The sequence below is a fragment of the Canis aureus genome, chromosome 33, assembly GCF_053574225.1.
Source record: "Canis aureus isolate CA01 chromosome 33, VMU_Caureus_v.1.0, whole genome shotgun sequence".
NCBI lineage: Eukaryota > Metazoa > Chordata > Mammalia > Carnivora > Canidae > Canis > Canis aureus.
The window spans coordinates 3197226-3221171 of NC_135643.1; the positions used below are offsets into that span (position 1 = coordinate 3197226).

Genomic DNA, 23946 nt, shown 5'->3' on the forward strand with positions numbered 1-23946 from the left:
TGTGTGGTTGTTTGAATTCAACCCCAGCTTTTCTTAGTAGCATATACCTTCCAAAGAACCTTATTTACAAGGAAGTAGGGGTGAGTGTGAGCATGTATACAGAGAGGATGGAGTCAAAGACTCTTTGTCAGCACTCAGATTTGACTTTAATATTCCAGAGAGATTCATTAAATCTCTCTAAGACCCTGGGATTCTCATTTTACAACAGCATCAAGGTACTTCCTGGACATATAGACAGCTCTTTTGCCACACAGAGCTATAGGATTTTATTTTAAAATCTGGCAGACACATTTATTTTTAAGACTACTATCCCTTTTTTTGTTCTTGGGAAATTACATTCTGTCTACAGCCCATTAGAAGAATAAACTAGGTATGTTAGCATGGGATCTCCGAGGCTGCCTACATCCCTGGGTTAATTCACAATGTGCTTTTTCTCACAGAGGATGTGAACTTGGGATTGATTCGTTATGTGTTACACGAGGAGAAGATCCATGAGATGATGGATAGTTTTCAGTTTCTGGTGAAAGACAGTAAACCCAATGTGGTCAACGACAATGTCTTCCATGTTCAGTGGTCCCTCATCAGCTTTAAATATACCAGGTACAAGGGTCATTGGTGTTCATTCTTGAGAAGTGAATCGGGCAAGCAGAGGAGATCAGATTGAAGTACCTGGGGGTCCACTCTAGTCATCTGATGGTGATGGTGGTGGGGATAACAATAATAGAAATGATAATGTCACCAAGTATTTTTTAATACTGTGTGTACCGGGCACTTGACATGCATCATCTTGTTTAATACTTGCAATTGTGAGATGAGTGCTATTGTTCTCCCCACAAGAACAAAGCAATGGAGACAGAAAGAGGTGAACTAATCTACCCAAAGTCACATAGCTAAAAAAGCAGTAACACTAGGATTGAAAACCAGTGATCTTAACCATTGTGCTTTCTTGCATCGCCTACAAGTATTTTTGCTTCTGCCTTCAAGTTTTAGAAGATAATCCAGGAGAACTGATAAGAAACAAAATATGCATCCGATACTGGCTGAAAATAATCACTGGTGCATAATAACGACATCTTTGCCTTACCCTCTACATTCTCTCTGTTCTCAGGCTTGTATTCTCCCCTCATTCCTTTGATGTTCATAGGATTTGATGTCCTTTGGGAAAATTTCATAGCTTAATATAGACATGCTTTAGAGTGCTTTTGTAGTCTTTTGAGGGGTTGAGAGGCAAACAGGCACCAGCTTTGGTAAAGGTAGGCAAGCACAAGGTTGATTTATAGGTCAGATTATAACTAAGATTATGATTATGTGGGGGAAATCGTTCTTGAAGTCTATGTTTCAGAGACTTAACTATTCTAAGAAAGCAATTTCATGATGGTTATGATGAAAATTGGAATGGAGGTGGGAGATAACATAAAAACTTGATTTCATGTGCTGGGCCGTTCCACTCTTAGTCACATAGACTTAGAGAACTTAGTAAGATATTATAATCAGCTTTTTTTTTTTTTTTATAATCAGCTTTTATATATGTAAGCTTTGCTGTTATTTCCCTCTTGTTTATATCTCCTTAAAAATTAAATAAATGGGGACACCTGGTTTGCTCAGTGGTTGAGCATCTGCCTTCAGCTCAGGGCATGATCCCAGGGTCAGGGATCGAGTCCCACATCAGGCTTCTTGCGGGAAGCCTGCTTCTCCCTCTTCCTGTGTCTCTGTCTCTCTCTGTGTCTCTCATGAATAAATAAATAAAATCTTTTTTTAAAAAAATTAAATAAGTGGACTAAAACTGATCACTTTTTCTGGACAACCCTCAAGCGTTTAATGGGCTGAATAGTAGAGTGTCCCAAAGCTGGCAATGAAAACTAACCTGTTAGAGGTACTTAGTTGGCAACCCTCACAGCAACAAGACATAAGCCCTGTGATGAAAAACTCATCCCCAGCTCAGACCCTACTCACTCATGTCTTTTCTAAACTTAGATACTTATGAATTAATAGCACATGGAGAGTTTGCCTTCTACTTTGCCAAAGCAATACAAATTCATAGCAGCAAGCTAAGTTACCCCTGTGTTTTATTTTTTTAATTTTTTAAAAATTTTTATTTACTTATGATAGTCACAGAGAGAGAGAGAGAGAGAGAGAGGCAGAGACACAGGCAGAGGGAGAAGCAGGCTCCATGCACCGGGAGCCCGATGTGGGACTCGATCTCGGGTCTCCAGGATCGCGCCCTGGGCCAAAGGCAGGTGCCAAACCGCTGCGCCACCCACGGATCCCTACCCCTGTGTTTTAGTCTGTTTGTGCTGTTATAACAGAATACTGTAGACTAGATGGCTTACAAACAATAGAAATTTATTTCTCCCAGTTTAGAGGCTGGGAAGTCCTAGGAAAAGGTGCTGACAGATTCGGTGTTTAGTGAGGAGCCTCTTCCTGGTCCATAGGTAGTTGTCTTTTCCCTGTGTCCTCACATGGTGGAAGGACCAAGGAACTCTATGGGACCTCTTTTATAAGGGTACCAAACCCATCCATGAGGGCTCCACCCTCATGTCACCTCCCAAATATCAACATATTGGGGTTAGGATTTCAACATAGGAGTTTGAGGGGACATATTCAGTCTATAGCACAATGTCACAAAACTCCATTTGTCTAAACAGCTTTGTTACCTGGGCCCAATTCTCATTTTCTTATTTCTGCCATCACCCTGACTCCTTTGCACACTTCCTGGAGATCTGGTCCAGTCTGTTCCCACCTGACCTAAGTCATTAATTGCCTCGCAAGCAGCTTTCTTTCCTAGGAACTCACTATTCTAGTTATTCTACCACACTAGGGAGAGATTGTCATTTCTCTGTGTTTTGATGTACAAAGTACATAGTTCCTTGGTGCTGCCCATCTTCTGAATGACTTCCACCTTGCTCTGATAAAGGGGCAGATACCATTCTGCATCCACAGCCTCCTTGGTCTCTTGGTGCTGTGACTGTCCCAGGTGAACACATTTCCTCAATTTATAACCTGGCTTCTTAAAGAGACCAAACTTCCTATTCTCTGAACTATATGACACCAGTAGCCAACCAGAAGAGACAGGCATTAAACAAATGGATTCCTCACAGCCCCAACTCAGAATTTCAGAGACTGCCTTTTGTGTGTTTGTAGCTATAATGTCAGTGAGAAAGCGGGGTCTGTCAGCGTCACAGTGCAGAGGAGTGGGAACCTGAACCAGTATGCCATCGTCCTGTGTCGCACTGAGGAAGGCACTGCCAGCTCCAGCTCCAGGGTCAGCTCCCAACCTGGACAGCAGGACTACGTGGAGTATGCTGGCCAGGTAGGTGTGCAAGGGGGCCTCTGAATACCGATCACCAGAGGGTACCAGCCAGGGCTGCATTGTGGTGTTGGCAAGTGTGGCACCTTCCCCCTAATTTTCCCCGCACCTCCTTTTCCATTGGCGCCCTTCCTCGAGTGATTTTCCTGTGTTCCCTTCCCGCAGGGCTGAGTTCTTCCCAGTCCTACTCTCTGTGGAAGTTTTAACTGCTGAAGTCTGGATTATCTAGCTTCTCAGTCTTTACATTTTGCTTCATGGCTAAAAAAGGCCTCCAGGGCATCCTGTTCTACACAGGGCTGTTGGGATCCAAACCCTTTCTCAGTCCCTGCCCTTCTCTAACTGAAGGGAGGGCAGAGGAGGGTGTGGGGGATGGTTGGGAAGCTCTTGGAAGAGATGGGTAAGAGATGATGGGAGCTTGAGTTTCAGTTATGAAGCCAGGTTGGAAACAAGTGGGTAGACTGAAGATGACTAAGGACTGATAGAATTTCACAGCAGATTAGAGAGTGGGCAGAAGCGGGAAAGGGATGGTGATGCCCTGTGCTGGGAGGGGACATGGTCAGAGGAGCAGGTTTGGAGATGGGGTGACCTTGACTGTGCTTTGGACAAGCCAAGTATGACGAGCCTGAGACTGAGAGGACAGCTGTGCTGGTTGGCAGGAAGTGCAGAAAGCAGTTAGGGTGGCACTACATGTGCAGGTCTCTACCACAGTGGTGGTAACTAGTGCCAAGGGGGGATGAGACAGAGCAGAGAGCAAACAGAAAAAGAAAGGAAGAGGACTTAAACAGTAAACTCCTTTACGGTAGGATACCCCGTATTTGTCATCTTTTATGTTTGGCACGATACCTGGTGCTTCCTAGGTATTTCTTCAATGTTTTTGCAAAGTAAATTCACTGTTTTTATGACATCATAAATCTCTGTAAAGAGGAGCGGACTCTCTCTTTGAGTTATTTCAGCTGGACTGAGGTCAAATTTAAATGAGGAATTAGAAGAAAATAGATAAGCCAAGGAATCTTTCAGCAAAATCATAATAAAGAGTACATACTTGTGTTTGTCAAGGAAAGACGAAAGGTAGTGGGTTCTAGAACTAAACAGAGATCTAGAGATGTTTCATTCAGTTGGGAGTGTTTTGAAATGTGGAGTGTAGTAAATTTTAATTTGATTAGTTGATTAGATATGGAATAGTAATTTTCTGCTGATGGAAATAATGTGTTTTTCAGATTTGTGTGTCCCTTGAGGTTTATGACTATTTTACACATTTTAGCTATCTCAGTTTACACAAAGTGTAGTCCAGGCCTATTTTCTACTCTTTTGGTTTTGGATAAGTCCATAACCCTGGTTCCTTTTCAAGGTTTTATCTTTATCCTTTTATTAAGACAAAGTAAAACCAGAATAAATCCCTATAAGTTCACAATTGTGTGAATATAAAATGATTTCTCTTTTTTGTACCAGGCTAAATTCATTTACATTATAGATCTAGACTATCTTAATGGCAAAGGATTTAGTTAAATACAAAGTCAAGATTCAGTCTGGCTTGTTGATATTATAACTTTCTCTGGATTCAAACTCCATTATTCAGGAAACTGAAGATTCTATATCAATTTTTATTGTGTTAGCAATGTGGTAATGGTAATAAGGATAACATCTCACATTTGTTCAGTGCTTTAAAATACATCGTGTCATATAATCTTCCCAGTAAATATGCAAGATAAGCATGTGAAATTGTTATTTAGCTGATGAGGAATCTGACATTTGTAAAGATTCATAGACTGACCCAGCTTAAAGTCAGAACATTTACATTCCAAGTTCAAAGATCTTTCCAGGTAAATCTGCCACAAATATAAGGGGACCTGAGTAACCAAATGACTCTTGCTATCCCAAGTGAATTAATAAAACAAGATATGAATAGTTACCTACATGTTTTGCTACAGTCACCAAATAGTAGAAAGATGTCTTTGCCCTCCATGTCCTGATGCGGTAAATGAGCTCCAGTGTGTAGATGAAGGCTAGGAAGAGGTAGCCAAGTGTTCCAGGTGATGAACAAGAAGTTGGGGTAGAAGAACCAGCTGTTTCATTCAGTGCTCTACCCACTAGATTTGGTTCCTATTTTCCCATGATGTTCTAGGGGAGTGAGCAGGGGAATGAGGTACAGTAGAACTGTTTGTTGTTTCCTTTGTGACAGGTGCAGTTTGATGAGCGAGAGGACACCAAGTCCTGCACCATCGTCATCAATGATGATGATGTGTTTGAAAACGTTGAGAGTTTCACCGTGGAGCTCAGCATGCCGGCATATGCCCTATTAGGGGAATTCACCCAGGCGAAGGTCATTATCAATGACTCCGAGGACGAGCCCACATTAGAATTTGATAAGAAGACCTACCGGGTCAACGAGAGCGCTGGTTTCCTATTTGCACCTATTGAAAGAAAAGGTCTGTTGGTGCCAAGGGTGACAAGGAACTATAACAATAGCTAGCTTTTTTTTAGTTCTTTTTATGTGCCAAGTCCTCATGTACCATATTAACTTCTGTGTGTAAGTGCTTTACATGTATTAGCTCATTTAACTTCCCAGAACAACTCTAATAATGATCCTACCTGTAGTGAGCCCTATTGGAAAGCTTCTCTTAGTTCAAGTTGTTAGCACTCCCATTTATTCTTTAATGTGACTAGAAGACTGGTCATATTTTGCCTTGCAAATTATTCATGAACTTAGGATTCCTAATCAATCACCCAATCTATAAAATACTTAGTAGCCCTGGTCAAGGAGGGAAGTTTGTAAGAACTGGCTTCTCATCTTAGTTTTGGAAGATAGAAAATATATTTTAAAGATTTCCCTACGTGACTGTCATGTATAGAGCTCAGATGAGAAATAAACTATGTATGCTAAATAAAGGGCAATGCTTGAGGGATTGAAAACAAAATAAAGATCGTATGCATTTGTGAGTGTGCAAATGTTGAGACTTTTAAAGTCATGGAAATTAAATCCTCATTCAAAGCCTGAACATGACTATAAGTGATGATGTCAGGTTTTTTATTGAATCTGCTGACTATTAGTGTAACATACACTGTAGATAGGGTAAACCCTTGGTGATGCCACTTGGAAAACAGGCAAGGCCCATTGATTGCTCTGGGCCAGCGAGCCAGGCCCAGAACAGGCTATCTTCTGGGGACATGGCAACACTAATAAGTAAAGTCATTTGTACAGAGATGCAGGTTTTATTTTGTTTTGTTTTTCTTTTTTTAAACAAGCTGATTTCTCCCTGGAAATTAAAGTGCAGAAGTTTATTCAGAAAGGCAGTGAACTGTGCTCAGAGCACGACCTTTGGGACTCAATTACTTTGCTACTTAAAGTACCAAATATGTCTCTTATCTTTATACCCGCTGTGGTCTTAGATGTTGAGCAATGAGTCTTGTGAATTAACAGAGCACAAAATTCACAGAATAGGAAATCCATTTTAAGTTGTTTGGTGAAGTATCTGGAGTATATGAAATCCTCAAGTGGTTTATACCACAGGCTTAAGAAGCTGCAAATGCAGGAAGGCTTCATGTCAGAGTTTGAACAGAAGTAGTGATGGGATGGGTCAGAGGGAACCAAGCTTACCAAATTATCAGAGATTTTAATATTTGAGAAGTGCTCATTCAAATGCTTTGATTTTCTTACCATTTGTATTTCAGGAGATTCAAGCAGCATTGTATCTGCAATTTGCTACACAGTCCCTAAGTCAGCTATGGGAAGTAGCCTCTATGCTCTAGAATCTGGCTCTGATTTTAAATCTAGAGGGATGTCTGCTGACAGTCGTGTGATATTTGGGCCTGGTGTCACCATGTCCACCTGTGATGTCATGCTTATTGATGACAGCGAGTATGAAGAGGAAGAAGAGTTTGAGATTGCCCTGGCAGATGCTTCTGACAATGCCCGCATCGGAAGGGTGGCATCGGCCAAGGTGCTCATTAGTGGTCCCAATGATGCCTCCACTGTGTCCCTAGGCAACACGGCTTTCACTGTCAGTGAAGATGCAGGTAATAGGGGATCCCTGGGTGGCTCAGCGGTTTAGCGCCTGCGTGATCCTGGAGTCCCAGGATCAAGTCCCACATTGGGCTCCCTGCATGGAGCCTGCTTCTCCCTCCACCTGTGTCTCTGCCTGCCTCTCTCTCTCTTTCTGCCTCTCATGAATAAATAAATAAAACCTTAAAAAAAAAGATGCAGGTAATAGAGAATCTCTGGGATTCTATTGCCCACATCCTGATCCCTTTCTTGAACAGTTTCCTTTTAAATTTAAGAATGTCCTGAAGACATTTGAGAATGCAGTGGCATTCTGAGGAATGCCTCAGTGACTCCATTGTCAGTCTGAGACATATAATACCAAGCATTAAGACCAAAAATGGAAGGTAGTGAAGAATAGGGAATTCCATCCACTTTTCTTGCCCTGGTTACTGATGGCAGGGAGGGATCTGGCTTAGAGCTTCATTGAATGATCTCTGTGGTCCAGAGGAAGGACATGGTGCTAAGCATTTTAGCTTCTGAAGGTGAGAAATATGATCTGTTTTGAGGATGGGGGTAAACTTACTTTAGCATACTGTTAGCTGCCAGAACAAATAAATTCCAAAGTTTAGTGTCCTAACAAATGAAACTTTTTCATTCATATCATGCCCCAAAGCAGTCAGTGGGCAGATTTCTTCCACCCAGGCTCCTTTCTTCTTTTGGCTCCACAAAGGCCTCAAAGTCTTCTGAGTGCTACTAGCAGACATACTGCCAGAAGGGGCAGCAGCTGCACTGAGCATCAGTGATCTGAGCCACCTGGTCAAGGTCATTCACCTCTTCGAAGGTGATAGTCTGAGAGATAATGGGAACAAGTATTTTTGAGCACTTACTCAATGCCCAGCACCATGCCATCTGCATTCCATACATTCTCATTTAGTCTTCTGTAGAAAAGAAAACATTATATAGAAGAGCAAAGGGAGGCTCAGAGAGATGAAATAAAGCCTCAGAGATCAGTAAGCTAATATGGCAGAGCTGAGATTAGAACCTAGACCTTTCCTATACCATGTTTCCTTCTTATACACCAAATGCTCAGCCATGACTACTTGTCATCTTGCAGCTTATTGGCTGAAAAAATATGATTGATGGGATTTTCTTTTGCTTTTCTTTGACCTTGATTGGGAAAATAGCTAAAAATCTACAAGTACATCATTAGGACACTACAAAGTATGATGTCACCGTGGACCAGAAGATGAGCTTCATTCCTAAGATAAGCAATAACACACATGGTTTAGGGATCCCTGGGTGGCGCAGCGGTTTGGTGCCTGCCTTTGCCCCAGGGCGCGATCCTGGAGACCTGGGATCGAATCCCACGTCGGGCTCCCTGCATGGAGCCTGCTTCTCCCTCTGCCTGTGTCTCTGCCTCTCTCTCTCTCTGTGTGACTATCATAAATAAATAAAAAATTTAAAAAAAAACACACACATGGTTTAAATAATGATGTGTGCACCACTCGGATAAAATAGGGAAATCAACCCAGTTAGGAACATTTAATTAGGAACATGCAGCTTCAGGCCCCATAGAGTTCCTTAGCTGGTTCGTTCTTAATTGACTATTTCCTATATCACCCCTGAGGCTCTCGTCTCGAGTTTCTTCTCCTGAAATAGGCTTGAGATGTTTTTTGATGGGCCCTCTCCAGTTTGTTTTTCTCCTATGAACCGTGTCTTTCATAAAACCACAAAACCACTTTCTCCTAAGGGCTGTCTCTCCAGTACTACCTCCATGAAGCCCTCCTCCAGGTCTGCTCTTCATATTGTTAGTAAAAGTGGGGGGTGGGGAGTGGCACCTCACAGCTTTCCTCAGAGGGAACACAGGAGCATCACTGAAATTGTATTAGACAAGCTCACAGGGTAAAGCTGCTGCTGCTGTGAGGAAGAACATTATTCTGAAAACCCACTGTGCTGGCCCGAGACTAACCATTGACATCTCTGTGGATATCCATTTAGGTACAGTGAGGATTCCAGTTATCCGCCATGGGACTGACCTTTCTACCTTCACATCTGTCTGGTGTGCAACACGACCTTCAGACCCAGCTTCTGCCACTCCAGGAGTTGACTATGTTCCCAGCTCTAGGAAGGTGGAGTTTGGGCCAGGTGTCACTGAGCAGGTGAGCATAGAGCAGTCAAAGGCCAGATGGGCCTGTTAATGTGGGCTCTATTCTGCTCTCCAAACTCTCTGGAGGACTCTGAACAACCCTTGCCTTATTACTGTCTTCCCTTTCTTCACAAACACAAACATGCAAACAAAAGAATAAACCCAGAGAGAGCTTCTACAAACTCTCCAAGTGACATTGTCAGCATCTAATATCCATCACCACAGATTTAGTATATGAACTGTACTTGTTTAATGTAAATATCTAGAGACAGAACCCCTAAAGGTTTTGTAAGAGATTATCGTTTTATGGACTAAAAAACTTACTGTCAGACCACCGCAGAAAGCAAGTTACCACCTTTGTACTCTGCTAAAGGCAAACGGGTGTTGCGTGTCTGTAAGGTTTACTTTGATTTTTCTTCTTCTTATATTATTTTTTAGATCAAGATTAATCAACATATAGCATATTAGTTTCAGGTGCACAACATAAAATGATTCAGTATTTGTGTATATTGTGAAGTGATCACCATAGTAAGCCTAATCAAAGTCATGATTTTTTTTTTTTTTCTAGTATTGCACCTTGACTATTTTGGATGACACTCAGTATCCAGTAATTGAAGGGCTAGAGACGTTTGTGGTTTTTCTCAGCTCAGCACAAGGGGCCGAACTGACCAAACCCTTCCAGGCTGTGATTGCAATTAATGACACATTCCAGGATGGTAAGATATTATAGATGTCAGCTCGTGGCTCAGACTATATTTTTGTTTCTTCCTTACCTTCCAAATATATGACATTAGAACTCATTCACCTTTTCACTCAAGAAATTGTGTGTGTATGAATGTGTGAGCACATGTATGTACCTACTTTCCCATAGAAATATGGGAGAGAGATAAAAATTCATGTTTCTGCTACTGTGCTAGGCACAAAAAGATATATAAGCCTTGGACCCTGTCCTCAAGAATCTCAATGTCTAGTTGGGGAGATCAGACCTTTAAACAGAAAAATTAGAATATATTATGATAAATGACCTAATAGTGCTATAAATCCAGTAGTAGGGGAGCAGAGGCGACTGAACAGCAACTATTTGTGGAAGAACTGTAGATTTCACAAAGGATGTGATATTTAAACCGGGTTTTAGAATATGATATGAGTTCGTCTAATGGATAGTGAAATAAAGTTTTGTCAAATGGAGAGATATAGTACATATGCGCTATAAAATTTTGAAAGACGCATATTTGGAAAACAGTGAGATACTTTTGTTTTAAGCCTGGCAGGAGATGAATAGAAGGAAATGAAATGTAAAGACAGGTTGGAGTCCAGTTCTAAAAGGTCTTCTTATGTTGTAGCTGGCCTAAGGGATCTGTAAGCAGAGGACCAGCAGCTGCTTCTAAGTAGTATGATTTCTGAGGGAGGAAACTGACGCTGGCAGTCCTGTAGATGATGTACAGGAAAGAATAGACAGCAAGTACATGAACAAATTAGCAGTCGCCACTGAAGATTTAACCTAACTAATAGGAAGATGGCAAGGAAAGGACAGTTGCTTCTTGGGAAGAGTTGATGAAATTTAGAATTGTCAAATTCTGGAGTTCGTAAGAAGGTCAGGTCAAACTTTTCACCTGAAGCAAGAGGACCCTCATTAACGTTGCCAGTGGTTGACAATAGCACCCATGATCAGACTCTTTCAGTGACTGAAAAGTCACCAGAAAAGAAATAGGCAGCCAAGCAGGGTGATCCTTAATGCTTTCATTTATTTTTAAATTATTTATTTATTTAGATTTTTTTTAAGTGACAGAAAAAGGGGCACTTGGGCAGCTCAGCGGTTGAGCATCTGCCTTCGGCTCAGGTCATGATCCCGGAGTCCTGGATCGAGTCCCACATTGGGCTTCCCATGGGGAGCCTGCTTCTCCCTCTGCCTGTGTCTCTGCCTCTTTCTCTGTGTCTCTCATGAATAAATAAATAATTTTTTTAAGTGACAAAAAAAATATACTATGAAAATTAAGTCTACCTTCTACCCCTGTCTCCTAACTCTGGTTGTTCTCTTAGACAACCATTTTAAACAGTTTATTGTTATATGTACCCTTCAAAAGGAAAAAAAATGTGTGTGTGTGTGTGTGTGTATACATATATATATACACACACACACAATGCATATATAATGCATATGTAATGCAAATGTCCTAAATAATATCTTATTTTAGACCTAGGTTTATTGAGATCTAACATATACAAATTAAAATTCACCCTCTTAGTCCACAGTTCTGAATTTTGACAGATGCATGCAGTGGCGTACCCACCACCACAATCAAAATGTGGAACAGTTTCAATACCCTACAGAATTCTCTTGTGCCCCTTTGCAGACAATGTCTTGCCTGACTCAAGCCCTGGCAACCACTGCTGGTTTTATGTCTATATAGTTTTGTTGCTTCCAGAATGTCATATAATTGGAATCCTGTAATATAGCAACTTGGGTCCGGCTTCTTTCATTAGAATGTTGTGCCTGAGAACCATGTCGTTACATATATGAGTAGTTCATTTCCCTCACTGCAGAGTAGTTTCCCTTTATATAGATGTACTACAATTTGTTCATCCATTCAGCTGTTGAATGACATTTGAGTTGTTTCCAGGTTTTGGCAGTTATGACTGCAATGACTATCAATATTTGCATATAGTTTTTGTGTGAATATAGGTTTTTATTTCTCTGGGGTAAACACTTAGGAGTCGGGTTGCCGGAATGTATGGTAAGTGTTTGACATTATAAGAAACTGCCAGCCTGTTTGCCAAAGTGGTTGTAACTATTTTGCATTACCACCAGCAGTATATGAGAATTCTGGGTGCTCCATATCCTCACCAACATTTGGGGCTGTCAGCTTTTGGTGGGATTTCTTTAGTTATCCTAGTAGATGTATAGTGATGTCCCATGGTTTGAAAGTAATTTCCCTAATGACTAATGACACTGAGATCTTTCCAAGTGCTTACTTACCATCTATATATCTTCTTTAGCAAAGTATTATTCAAATATTTACCTCATTTTTAATTGGGTTATTTTTCCCTCTATTATTGCATTGTTATAAAATCTGGACAGACATTTGTGTTTTGCAAATATTTTCTCCCAACCTGTTGCTTGGTTTTTGTTCTTTTAACAAGGTCTTTCAAAGGGCAATAGTTTTTCACTTTAAAATAGTCCTATTTATCAATAATTTGATTATGGATTGTACTTTTTATGTTGTTTCTAAGAAATCTTTCTTTGACCCAAGGTTACAAAGATTTTTTTCCTGAGTTTTCTTGAGGAAGTTTTAGTTCTAATTTCTAGATTTTGGCTTATAATCCATAAAATGGAAACTTTTAAACTGTGAACAAGATTATAACAAACTATTTTATATTATACATTACCTCAGTTTACAGAGTGTTATACTAGACATCTCATTTGCTGATAATCTCATGTATATTTGTTAGTATTTCTGTAGATAAGGAGACTAGAATCAGGAGAGTACACTCAAAATCTCATACAGAGAAGGACCAGCATGCGTTCTAAGACTTTGGCTTGTCCATATTCTTTGCACCACACTAAACAGTCCTATTTGGTGCAGCAGTAGAATCTGTGAGATGTGTTTTTTTCCTTATTCATAAAAAGAAGAAGGAAAGAAATTCAGTTATTCTTCTTATTCTTGAGAAGGTTTCTAGTTCTTTTTCATGAAAAGTAGTTAATTTCCTTCTAATGGGATGGAAAGGGAATGCAAAATCAGAAGTCCTAAAATAAAATACCAGCCCACCACTTCCTACCTTCTGGCCTTAGACTAGGAACATAAGGTTACTGAGCCTCATTTTTTTAATCTGTAGGTAATGAAAGTACCTACCGTACAAGGTTATTGTAAGGATTAAATTAGATAAGGTTTGTGAACATATCTACCATGGCACATAGTAGATTTTATTACATGTTAATTTCTTTTCTTCCTGACACATCAGTAGTTTATCACACTTGCCCGTGGAACTCCAGTTATGTGCAACAAAACTCATTGCCCCATATCAACAGAAAAGATTCCATGTGGATTTTTTTCTACATTTTATTGATGAACGTTAGGGTTGCAAACTTAGAAAATGAATATGTTAGATATATCTCATGTTTCAGGGAGGTTACAACAAACTGTATTCAGTCAGGAATTCATCCCAGAGAAAGAAATCCCCAAACCGATTTCAGTAACCCATTGTAGTGTTCAGTGGTTGTCTATCAGTCATCCTTCTTCTTAGTTCTTGCTAATTCTTGTTGAGTTTTTTCCTTGTGCACATTGTAAAGTGGAAATATCTTACCTTCTCTCTAATCTTTACAAGCTCTTCTACTAGTGAAACAGGTTAATAATTTGACCAAAGTCATACAGAGAGGAAGTGATGGGACCAGACTTAAAACCTAGGTCTGTTCTATCCACATCCAGCCTTCTGGTTTTATACCCTAGCGTGCTTACTCTTCACATTGCAGTTTTAGATGCTCAGTGTCACTCAGTTCCTTATAAAGTCAACTTTCAGTCTTCCAAGTGACCTTAGGTATTTTGTCTTTCCACACGGTGATCTCAGGCCCTTAAATCATCTGAGTAGTCAATCTCAAAACATTTTCCTATTTGTACTTTCTTCTGCTGCTCTGGTACCTGGAGTTAGACTTTGGTATGGACTTGAGGAATGCTGAGCAAGACAGGAAAAGCCTTGTAGCCATGATCTCATCATATACCTGGATGTGCACTATATCCTACCTACTCTAACTCTGGAGAACTGGACACAGGATTTCTCCTAAATCTCCAACCTAACTATGGCCCATAAAGAGGCCCGTGAAAATCAGAGGGTGGCATTTGCACCTACTTTATCAGTTACTGAGAATATTAGTGGATAACATTTTCCATGCCTAAAACTGGCACCTAGCACTGTGTGGGTTACAATGGAGTGGAGAGGAGAGTCCCAGCATCTATTTCAGGACAAATGACTAGCACAAGTAAGGAAAGAACTACAAATTGGGTTGTGCGTGATGAATGTGCTGAGAGTGTGACAATAAGTGTATGATACCCAGTGCAAACCTGTGAACCTCCACAAGTCATCCCTATTTCATGGGCACACATCCCATCGGTGTGGAAGGAGAAGGTGTTCTATAGTCAAGCAGAACTGAGAAGAGTGCTCCTACTTCCTGAGGGGATTATAATCAGGGCACTGAGAAGAGAACATGAAATGACATATATGGAAGCCCTTTACATACTGCTGGACTTGGACTGGGCCTTCCTTTGTATGCCATGAACCCCCATGTACAGATCTAACACTGAACCCACCTTATGGTTTTTCCATTGTCTCTTGCCTCAGTCTTCCACCAGACTAGTCGCTCCACAAGGCAAGGACCATTCCCTGCATGGCATGCAATCATGAGACATGTTTACCCACTGCCCTTACTTCTACTTCTCTCTTTCTCCCTCTTTTTCCAGATAGGGAAAGGAGTGGGGCTTAATATCTAGTTAAAGAGGAAAAAAAGGAGTCTTTTACAGCTCAAGAAGAACTTTGGGTTGATTAATACACGACAAAACCCAAACTTACCCCTTTCACTTATAACTATCATCTGACATGGTGCCTCTCAGGCCAGCAAGAAAAATCAATCCAAAGCTTTTGATAATCTTTCATGAGCAGAAAAGCTTCCTTGCTTGTTGTTTTTACCTGCCAACAAGTTTCCTTCTTGTCCTTCTATGCTAGGTCATGTCATTGCCACACACCTTTTGACAGTACAGACCATTTTCCTAGATGACAGAACCCTAAATGATAAATGTTTGGGGCTTAATGCCAAAGTTGTTAATTTTCCTTTAGGTGTGGTGTTCTTTTAAGAAGTATCTTTTGGGTTTTTCTTTGGTAATAAGTGATAACTCCTAGATTTAGCTTAGATAATGAGTTTGCTTTGTTTTTGCTCACACCAATGGTTCTGAGCAGTGGGTAGGTTGGAGTCAAACAACTTTTTACATATGGACTTGCAGAATGCTTGGGTCCTTGCCTTTTGGTTCCTTCCTTTCAGGTTTGGCAGGGCATATGCAAGACACAGTGAAGAAATAGGGGACTACAGCTTTAGGGTCAGCTTCTGCCACAGTATACTTTGACATGTGACTGACTGGAGGGACTACTTCTTCATATTGTTCATTAAGAAATCAAGAACCAGTAGGGTGCCTGAGTGGTTCAGCCGGTTGAACCTTTAACTCTTGGTTTCAACTCAGGTTCTGATCTCAGGGGTCATGGGATCAAGCCTCACATCAGGCTCTATGCTCAGCACAGAGTCCACTTGACTTTCTCTCCCTCCCTCCACAAGCGCTCTCTCTCTCTCTCTCTCTCTCTCTCTCCAATAAATAAATAAATCTTAAAAAAAAAGAAAAAAGAACCAGCAATCAACAAGATGTTGGTCTCAAAAGATGACATGTCTTAATGTAGAGCATTATGTAAGCATTGTAGGAAGTAAGGAAAAAAATGATTCTTCATATTGAGAACTGTTGACTGAAAAGCCCATGTTTTTTAACACAATGTGGCTATAGTCCCTTCTTAAAGTCAAATGAGATCATTTGAGCTATAAAAGAAAAGGTGATTTTATAGCAGTAGACACAGACTGGGAGCCCACTGGCCAAATTCAACATGTGGATGTCTTTTATTTGGCACAAATGGTCTGGCCTATATGGAATTTCTTTATACCATTTTAACTGATTACTTTTTTGAAATTTAGCAGATAAGACATAAAAACCCAGACTTCTGATTTCATCTGAAAATAGGATGATTTGTCAACAAAAGACTGGAGTTGAGGGATGACCCCCTTTAAAAAGGCCTGCACTTTCCTCTTTACCAATGTCCCCATTCTTCCCTACTGTCTGTCTGGCCCAGGACCAATGTGAGTGGCCACTTATTTTCAGGCTTACACTGCTTTTTTCCTTTTTGTAGCCTTAGACAAAATTTGAACTTTTTTTGCATACTCAAGTCTTAATAAAAATTTTCCTTACACCTGGCCCATTTCTTTACTTGCATTACTTGTTTGCATTTGAAATGGGGACTACACCCTGAAGCTAGGAGAAAACAGGTGCAAAATTAATTTATTCTGTTTCATTAGAAGTACACTCAACAGTGGAAGCAGTTCCCTTGTCTTGGGACCAAGCATGTCTTGAAATCTGCTTACCATCTCTGATTTGCCAGCCTCTGATGGCCCTTAGTAGAACTTTCCTACCAAGTGGCTACTGAGGGCTTCTGAGGACTATGGCCACCTTTTCTCTGTCTCCCACTAATGATGCCTCCATCTTTCCTTATGCTCCCCCAGTGCCCAGCATGCAGTTTGCCAAGGATTTGCTCCTAGTGAAGGAGAAGGAGGGTGTCCTGCAAGTGCCCATCATTCGGAGTGGAGATCTGAGCTATGAGTCATCAGTGAGATGCTATACCCAGGGCCATTCAGCTCATGTCATGGAGGACTTTGAGGAGAGAAGAAATGAGGACTTTTCGCGGATTACATTTCTGAAAGGGGAGAAAGTAAGTGGATTCATGATGGCTGAAAGATCAGATTGTGTTTTTCCTTGATACCTTTACTTGTCCATAATGAAGTAATTTAGACAAATTCTGAACATCCTAGGAATTCTTTTACTAATTGATATTATTTGTAATATTATCATCAGTCTCATATGGCTTTCTTCTTTGTATCCTGTTTACAACCAAATACATATATCATTGGTTTAGCTGGGAATTTAGAGTATATGTAACATTTCTGGAATTTAACAGAATCAAATGAATGAGGCTTCTCTTAATTTGCAATTGCATTCGAGATGAACACACTCCACCAATGTTACCTAGAGGAGGACAAGACAATTCTCCAATACCTGGGCCCCTGTCTCAGGGCAGCATATGTTCTAGTATAGAACCAATAGGATAGTACCAAATAGGTAGACAGTTGAGCAGATTCAAGCCAATAGAATGTTCTCTTCTTAGCAATACACATGAACAGTGGTGTATATGGGCATAGGAACTCCTGAGAAACTCCAGTCAGTAAGTATAGCTGCATTAGACTCAAAGCCTGCAACCTCAATGTATGTCAAAAGTGTATGTATATGGAAGAGGAATCACATTTCCCCATTTTTGGATTTCAGTTTCAGATAATTGAGTCACTTGCACCCTCTTGATTCAAGACACACAGTCCCCATTGGTCATTTCAAGGTCTTTCTCTTACTTTATTTGTTTTATTTGATGCCTACTCTCTAGCCACATTCCATTCCCCCTCTCAGAACTCATCAATCTGTCGTGTTTAATGTGTATCTCTTAATTTATATTTATTCTTTAAAAATGCTGGTTGTAGAACATGGAAGACTCCTAACTCTGGGAAACAAACTAGGGGTGGTGGAAGGGGAGGTGGGCAGGGGGTGGGGGTGACTGGGTGGCGGGCACTAAGGTGGGCACTTGACGGGATGAGCACTGGGTGTTATTCTGTATGTTGGCAAATTGAACACCAATAAAAAATAAATTTATTATAAAAAAAATAAAATAAATAAAAATGCTGGTTGTTTTGTATTCAAATTTTAACTTATAAAACTACTGTGTTACAGCTTCTTCAAACTTTTACTGTTTACTCAGTAATATATTTTAATATCTGTCCACATTTATGTGTACATCTAATCTATTGCTGAGATAGTGCATAATATTTTGTGATGTGTATTTAGTACATTTTAACCACCCACTCTTAGCAATAGATAGTGAGGAACTCCAGAAATAGTGCCCAGTCATCTCCTAACAGTCTGCCACCACAGATAATGCTGCGGTGCACAACCCCATACATAGCCACTTACAGACCTTAGTGGGAATTTCTTTGGATATACACTCAGCAGCAAAATTGCTGGACCAAAGGCCATGTCTGTGCTTACTTTGAAAAAATAGTGTCAGAATACTTTCCAGAAAGTCATTAGCAGTGGCATGAAGGTTGTTATAATCCTATATCCTCTCCAACACTTAGCATTACTCATCTTTTGAATTTTTGCTAATCTACTATGTATAAAGTTATATCATTTTGAAATTTGCATTTCTCCAGTTACTACCAGTATATATATATGCCTGTTAGCTTATTGGGTCTCTTCTTATGTAAATTAATTGTTTTTATCCTTTGTTCCTTATTATTGTATTGTTGCCTTTTCCTACTGATTTGCAATCTTTCTCATATATTCTAAGTATTAATTCCTTGCCAGTTGTAGACATTTTAGACATTGTAAATATTTTTCCTTTCTGTCACTTATCTATTACTTTTGATCATGGTGTTCTTAGTTGAATAGTTTTTTTCAATTCTGGTATAGTCAAACATATCAGGTGTTTGCTCTATGATTAGTCCTTTTGAAGTTTAGCATTAGAATATCTTACACATCCAAAGTTACTGCAGATTCTTCCCTGTTCATCTTTACTACCAAAAAAAAAAGTGATAGCTTCCTTGGTCTTTTATACATTCATGACTCATAGAAGCCCTGTCTTAGTTATATATTACGGGAATTTTACTGGTGGCAGGTCAAAACACGTGTTTAAAAACATACACAAATACTACAGATATGATCTTCAGCTTTGAGTCTACATGTCTATATTTGTTTTAAGTTCAAAAGAGGATTCTCTGCCTATCCAGGAGACAGTTTATAATTTAATAAAATTATAAAGAAAATACAATCTATTCATCTATGTTACCCACGTGACAACCTATCATTCTTCATAAGTGCACTTTGGAATCTTCATTTTCTCTGGCATGCTCAGCAATCTGTCTTTGAAACTTGTCAGTCATTAGAATGTCCTTTTTAAAAGGATATCCTGAAGAGTCACTACTAAATTCATGCTTTCTATCAAGAAAAAAAGAGACATTCTTTAGGGGCTTAAAATCAGGTTAGCAAGCTACCTATAAATGTTCACAGGATGTTCTCCTTCCATTTAGTATGATTTCAGAAGTATGAGAGTAGAACTTCTCTATACCCACAGAATAGCAGAGTAGATTTAAAATGGTTCAACTAAAAATAATCCTACTTCACATCACATGACTCTACTGTTGAGGTTACTGCATTATCTAAAATGTTTTGGCCTTATTTTATGTTTTCTTAAGAATAGAGTGCTCAGTAAAGAATACTGAGTGTGGGAAACACTTGATTTCTTTCCATCAAATAGGGATTTAGATTATGTTCTCAGACTTTCAGGACTCAGCAGTTTTCAGATGAGACACCATTTGACAGAACATTTGAAAGGTGAGCATTGAAAGATGTCTTAAGCCTAACAAGAAGCCTTTCTGAATCTCTTCTAAAACTCTTCAGTTTTTACTGAAGGAAAGGACCATTGGTTAGCTCTTTCCAGGAATCCTAATCCATATGTTAGACCCCCAACATCAGAAATTTACCTTTTTTTTTTTTTAAGATTTTATTTATTTATTCATGAGAGACAGAGACAGAGACAGAGAGAGAGAGAGGCAGAGACACAGGCAGAGGGAGAAGCAGGCTCCATGCAGGGAGCCTGACCTGGGACTGGATCCCATGTCTCCAGGATCAGGCCCTGGGCTGAAGGCGGCGCTAAACCGCTGAGCCATCTGGGCTGCCCAGAAATTTACCTTTCATAATGTGTATGTACACATTGGTTTGATTAGGGAAAGTGCACAAATTTCCTACAGGTGCATTGGAGTGGGTTACTTTATTAATTTTGTTTTGCATAACCCATGATGAATCATTCAGTCTGGAATGTTCTAATACAGGACTCTGCATATGGGTATGTCCCAGTCAGGCATGAACTGTTAGATTTAAATATTCTATTTTACAAATGAAATCGTTTGGATCCTTTTGAATTTGTGCTGACTCTCTGATGCTGCAAAAAAGAAAAATCATTTTCTAGGAAAAGCAAGAAAATTACTGATTTTTCACTGCAAATGTTAATCTATCTTATAACATTGGCTCTAGATGAAGAACTGTACTGTTTCTATCCATGATGACTCCATGTTTGAGCCTGAGGAACAATTCAGGGTCTACCTTGGCCATCCTCTTGGAAACCACTGGAGTGGAGCCAGAATTGGGAAAAATAACATGGCCACCATCACCATATCCAATGATGAAGATGGTAACAGAAGATACTGTCTTTCGTTACTCTTTGGTTGATAGAATATGAACTGATGTTTTACTAATAATGTAATTATAGGTGTTTTGTAAAAATGAAAGTACTGTAAAAGTGTCTACCGATAACAATCTCAGAGTATTTATATAAACTGTTGGCAGCCAGTGATCATCCTCTATAGAATTCCAATAAGTTTATAGGTGTGCTTAATCTCATTATTCTCTATCACATTGCCAAGAGAAAAGGAATGGGTATGGTTATAAGCCAGGACAGAGATGCTAAGAATAAAACCTGTGTAAGTCACTGGAGTTCAGGAGCAAGATTAGAAATATGATCAGAATGAGTTGAATCCAATGAACTAATTTAAACACTGCCACCTTCCCAGAAAAGTCTAATTTCTCAGTTTTCTTCTAATTGATTTGGCCTATTAATCAAAAAAATCTTAAATTCTTTAGTTGTGAGTCAGCAAAGAATGACCCAGGCACTGGGGAAAATAAAACCAAATCTGTTTCAAATTGGCACATAATTTTTTTATTCAAATAGATATTTTGAATGGATAATAGTATTACAGATAGTAATAGCTGTTTTTATTTGAATGTTTACCTTATACCAAGAACCACACTAAGCATATTATATTATCTTATTTCATGTAATCCTGACAGTAACCCCTTGAGGTAGGTGTTATAATCCCCATTTTATAGGTGAAGAAATTGGGCCTCAGCAAATTTATGTAATTTATGCTCGTAGTTACATAGCTGTAAGCAGCAAAACTGGTTGTAACCCTTATTTTATCAGATTCTAGAATCTACATGAGAGTTAGTGAGACTCCAGAGTTTCTGATATAAAATCAAGGACAACTTGGACACTGGGTAAAATAAGAAGAGCCAGACTTGAAGCTAAATTAGTCCTTTGCCTAAGGACTCAGGTTCAGATCCTGAAGTGAATGTCTCTTGCTCACACAGAAACCCTATGATTGAGGCTCAGAGAGGTAATAAGGGACTCTCCTAAGTTTCAAAGAACATTCATTTTTTTTTAAAGATTTTATTTATTTTATTAATGAGAGACACAGAGAGAGAGGGGAAGAGGCAGAGACACGGGCAGAGGGAGACGCAGGCTCCATGCAGGGAGCCCGATATGGGACTTGATCCCGGTTATCCAGAATCACGCCCCGGGCCAAAGGCAGGCACCAAACCACTAATCCACCCAGGGATCCCCTCAAAGAACGTTCATTAGACTACAAAACCTCCAATGAATCTTATCTTCTACAATTAGGAAGAATTGATTTTCTCAGAGGGAAAGAGGAAAATGAACAGAGACTCTAGAAATTACTGCAAAATATTATAGTATGTTAGAAATAATCTAAAATTTGTAATTACTCTCAGTTTTCCCTTTTTAATCTCACTCTATCCACCACTACCACCTCACCCTACACCCTGAGAATATAATGGAAAAGAAGGCACAATTTGAAATTTTTGTAAAAACCAACATATTAATCACTTCGTAGCAATGAGAATAGTACCTCAAACCAGATTGTGTTAGGAAGTCTTGTGTTCTTCATTAAAACTACTCATTCTTAACTAAATAAGCTGTGAGAAGTTAGGAACATTTAAGGGCTGGGAACATTTAAGTTAGGAACATTTAAGGGCTCTGAAAAGAAGGACCCAGAAGATCAGAGACAGGAGATGGACTTGGAAAGTTTAGGTAGTGTATAACTGAGATAAATTATAAAGCTTAGAAATTTATATCTCAAAAAAAAAAAGAAATTTATATCTATAAGTGAAAAAGAGTCTATTCACGCAATCAGTCGATAAGTATTTATCAAGGGCTAACTCTGAGTCAGTCCCTTGATAAAGCGTGTGAATTCAAAAACGTTTTGTGAGCTGTCATGCCCAGATGGAAACTTGGACCTTATGCATTTCAAAATGCTTAAAAATATTCCCCCCACTATGATTTTTAATAATAGGCCTATGAGAAACAACTCCTGGAGAATCATAAATTCCTTTTCCAAAGCTCTGCTGAGGGGTAAAAACTGATTTTTGTGATCGCAAGCCATTTTACCTTTGTATCATTTACTAATGTGGAAAAGTCCCTCTTGTCTTGATAAGGTGTTTTCAGGGGAGTGGGAATCCTTTGTACTTTTCTAACTTGCTCTTGTTTTCCTAATCCTGTTTCCTTAGCCCCTACCATAGAGTTTGAAGAAGCTGCATACCAAGTCCGGGAACCCTCGGGGCCAGATGCTGTAGCCCTCCTGAATATCAAGGTGATCCGCAGAGGGGATCAGAACAGGACATCCAAGATTCGCTGCAGCACTCGGGATGGGTCTGCCCAGTCCGGAGTGGATTATTACCCAAAGAGCAGAGTCTTGAAGTTCAGCCCCGGTAATCGAACGCCAACCACGATCTGTGGATTTTACTTAATAGAGAGGCAAATATCCTGTATTTGAAGAAAGGAATGAGCAGAAAAATAAAAGAGGAAAACAGTAGTACTTATTAAGCATCAAGTACTTATTAGGCACACATTTGCTATTACAGGAATCTTCACAATTTTTAATTGGTAAAAATTGGCATTGAGAAAGAACAAATGGCATCTGGACTCATTTAAAAGAATTTTTTGGTTGTTGTTAGCCTATGATTTGGTTGAGTAATAGATGCATTTGATTTTAAAAGAATAAACATGACTGCCGTCATTCAGTAAAACATAGGACGAACACTGTGTGCTGGGCCCTTCAGGAATTACTAAAACCCAGAAGGTACAATCTCTGTGCTCCAGTCGTTTAACATCTGCCAGGAGACAGGATACCCTGCTAGATTTCCAAAAAAGGTTTAGAGGCAACCGTGGAGATGAGTCAAAGGACAAGAGAGAGAGATGGGATTCAGGTCACAACTAAGTATTGAACTATCCCCTATGTATTAATTTGATGGGAGAAATAAGACAGAGAAGGAATTGAACTATATGCTAGATCTTTTTCACAGAACTTCCTGGAGCAATATAAGGGGGAAAGACTGGTGTAGATCCTGGAACCATTTGTGATATAGCCAGAAAGAAGTAGGCAACAGTGGTAGGAAGCCTTTTCAGAGACATCTCGGCAAGTAGGGGGAGGAAGTGACTCTCAGGAATGAGGGGGAAGGGGTCTCTGTTGTCTTTCATTCCACTGGAGTTTTAAAGGGCTTTTGGCTCCATCCCATGTACATCTGTTTAGTGTTTGCCAGAAAGGTAGATGCCCTTCCTCCGCCTCTACACAATGATTCTTCTTCCACGTGTCTTTACTTTTTCCTTTCCTTTTCTGCATAAGGATCTGGAGAAAAGACAGGTTGTGGAAGTGACCCAGCCCGGGTGTTTGTAGGAGAGGAAGAAAGGGATACCACCAGGGATATTTGCACCTTCAGAGAGTCATTTTACAGAAAAGGAAAGCAGTTCCTAAGGCTCTAACCCTCT

The 23946-nt window shown here is 39.8% G+C and overlaps 1 protein-coding gene across 1 annotated transcript in view; it reads left to right on the forward strand.

Annotated features, from left to right (window-relative positions):
• FRAS1 (Fraser extracellular matrix complex subunit 1) overlaps window positions 1-23946 on the forward strand; it is a 436686-nt gene that overhangs the window by 367668 nt on the left and 45072 nt on the right. Inside the window, exons 53-61 of the mRNA XM_077882614.1 lie at window positions 441-600; window positions 3142-3310; window positions 5487-5733; window positions 6977-7321; window positions 9285-9445; window positions 10001-10148; window positions 16733-16938; window positions 20361-20517; window positions 22689-22889. Coding sequence (XP_077738740.1) covers window positions 441-600; window positions 3142-3310; window positions 5487-5733; window positions 6977-7321; window positions 9285-9445; window positions 10001-10148; window positions 16733-16938; window positions 20361-20517; window positions 22689-22889 — 1794 coding nt within the window. The remainder of the gene's footprint in view (window positions 1-440; window positions 601-3141; window positions 3311-5486; window positions 5734-6976; window positions 7322-9284; window positions 9446-10000; window positions 10149-16732; window positions 16939-20360; window positions 20518-22688; window positions 22890-23946) is intronic.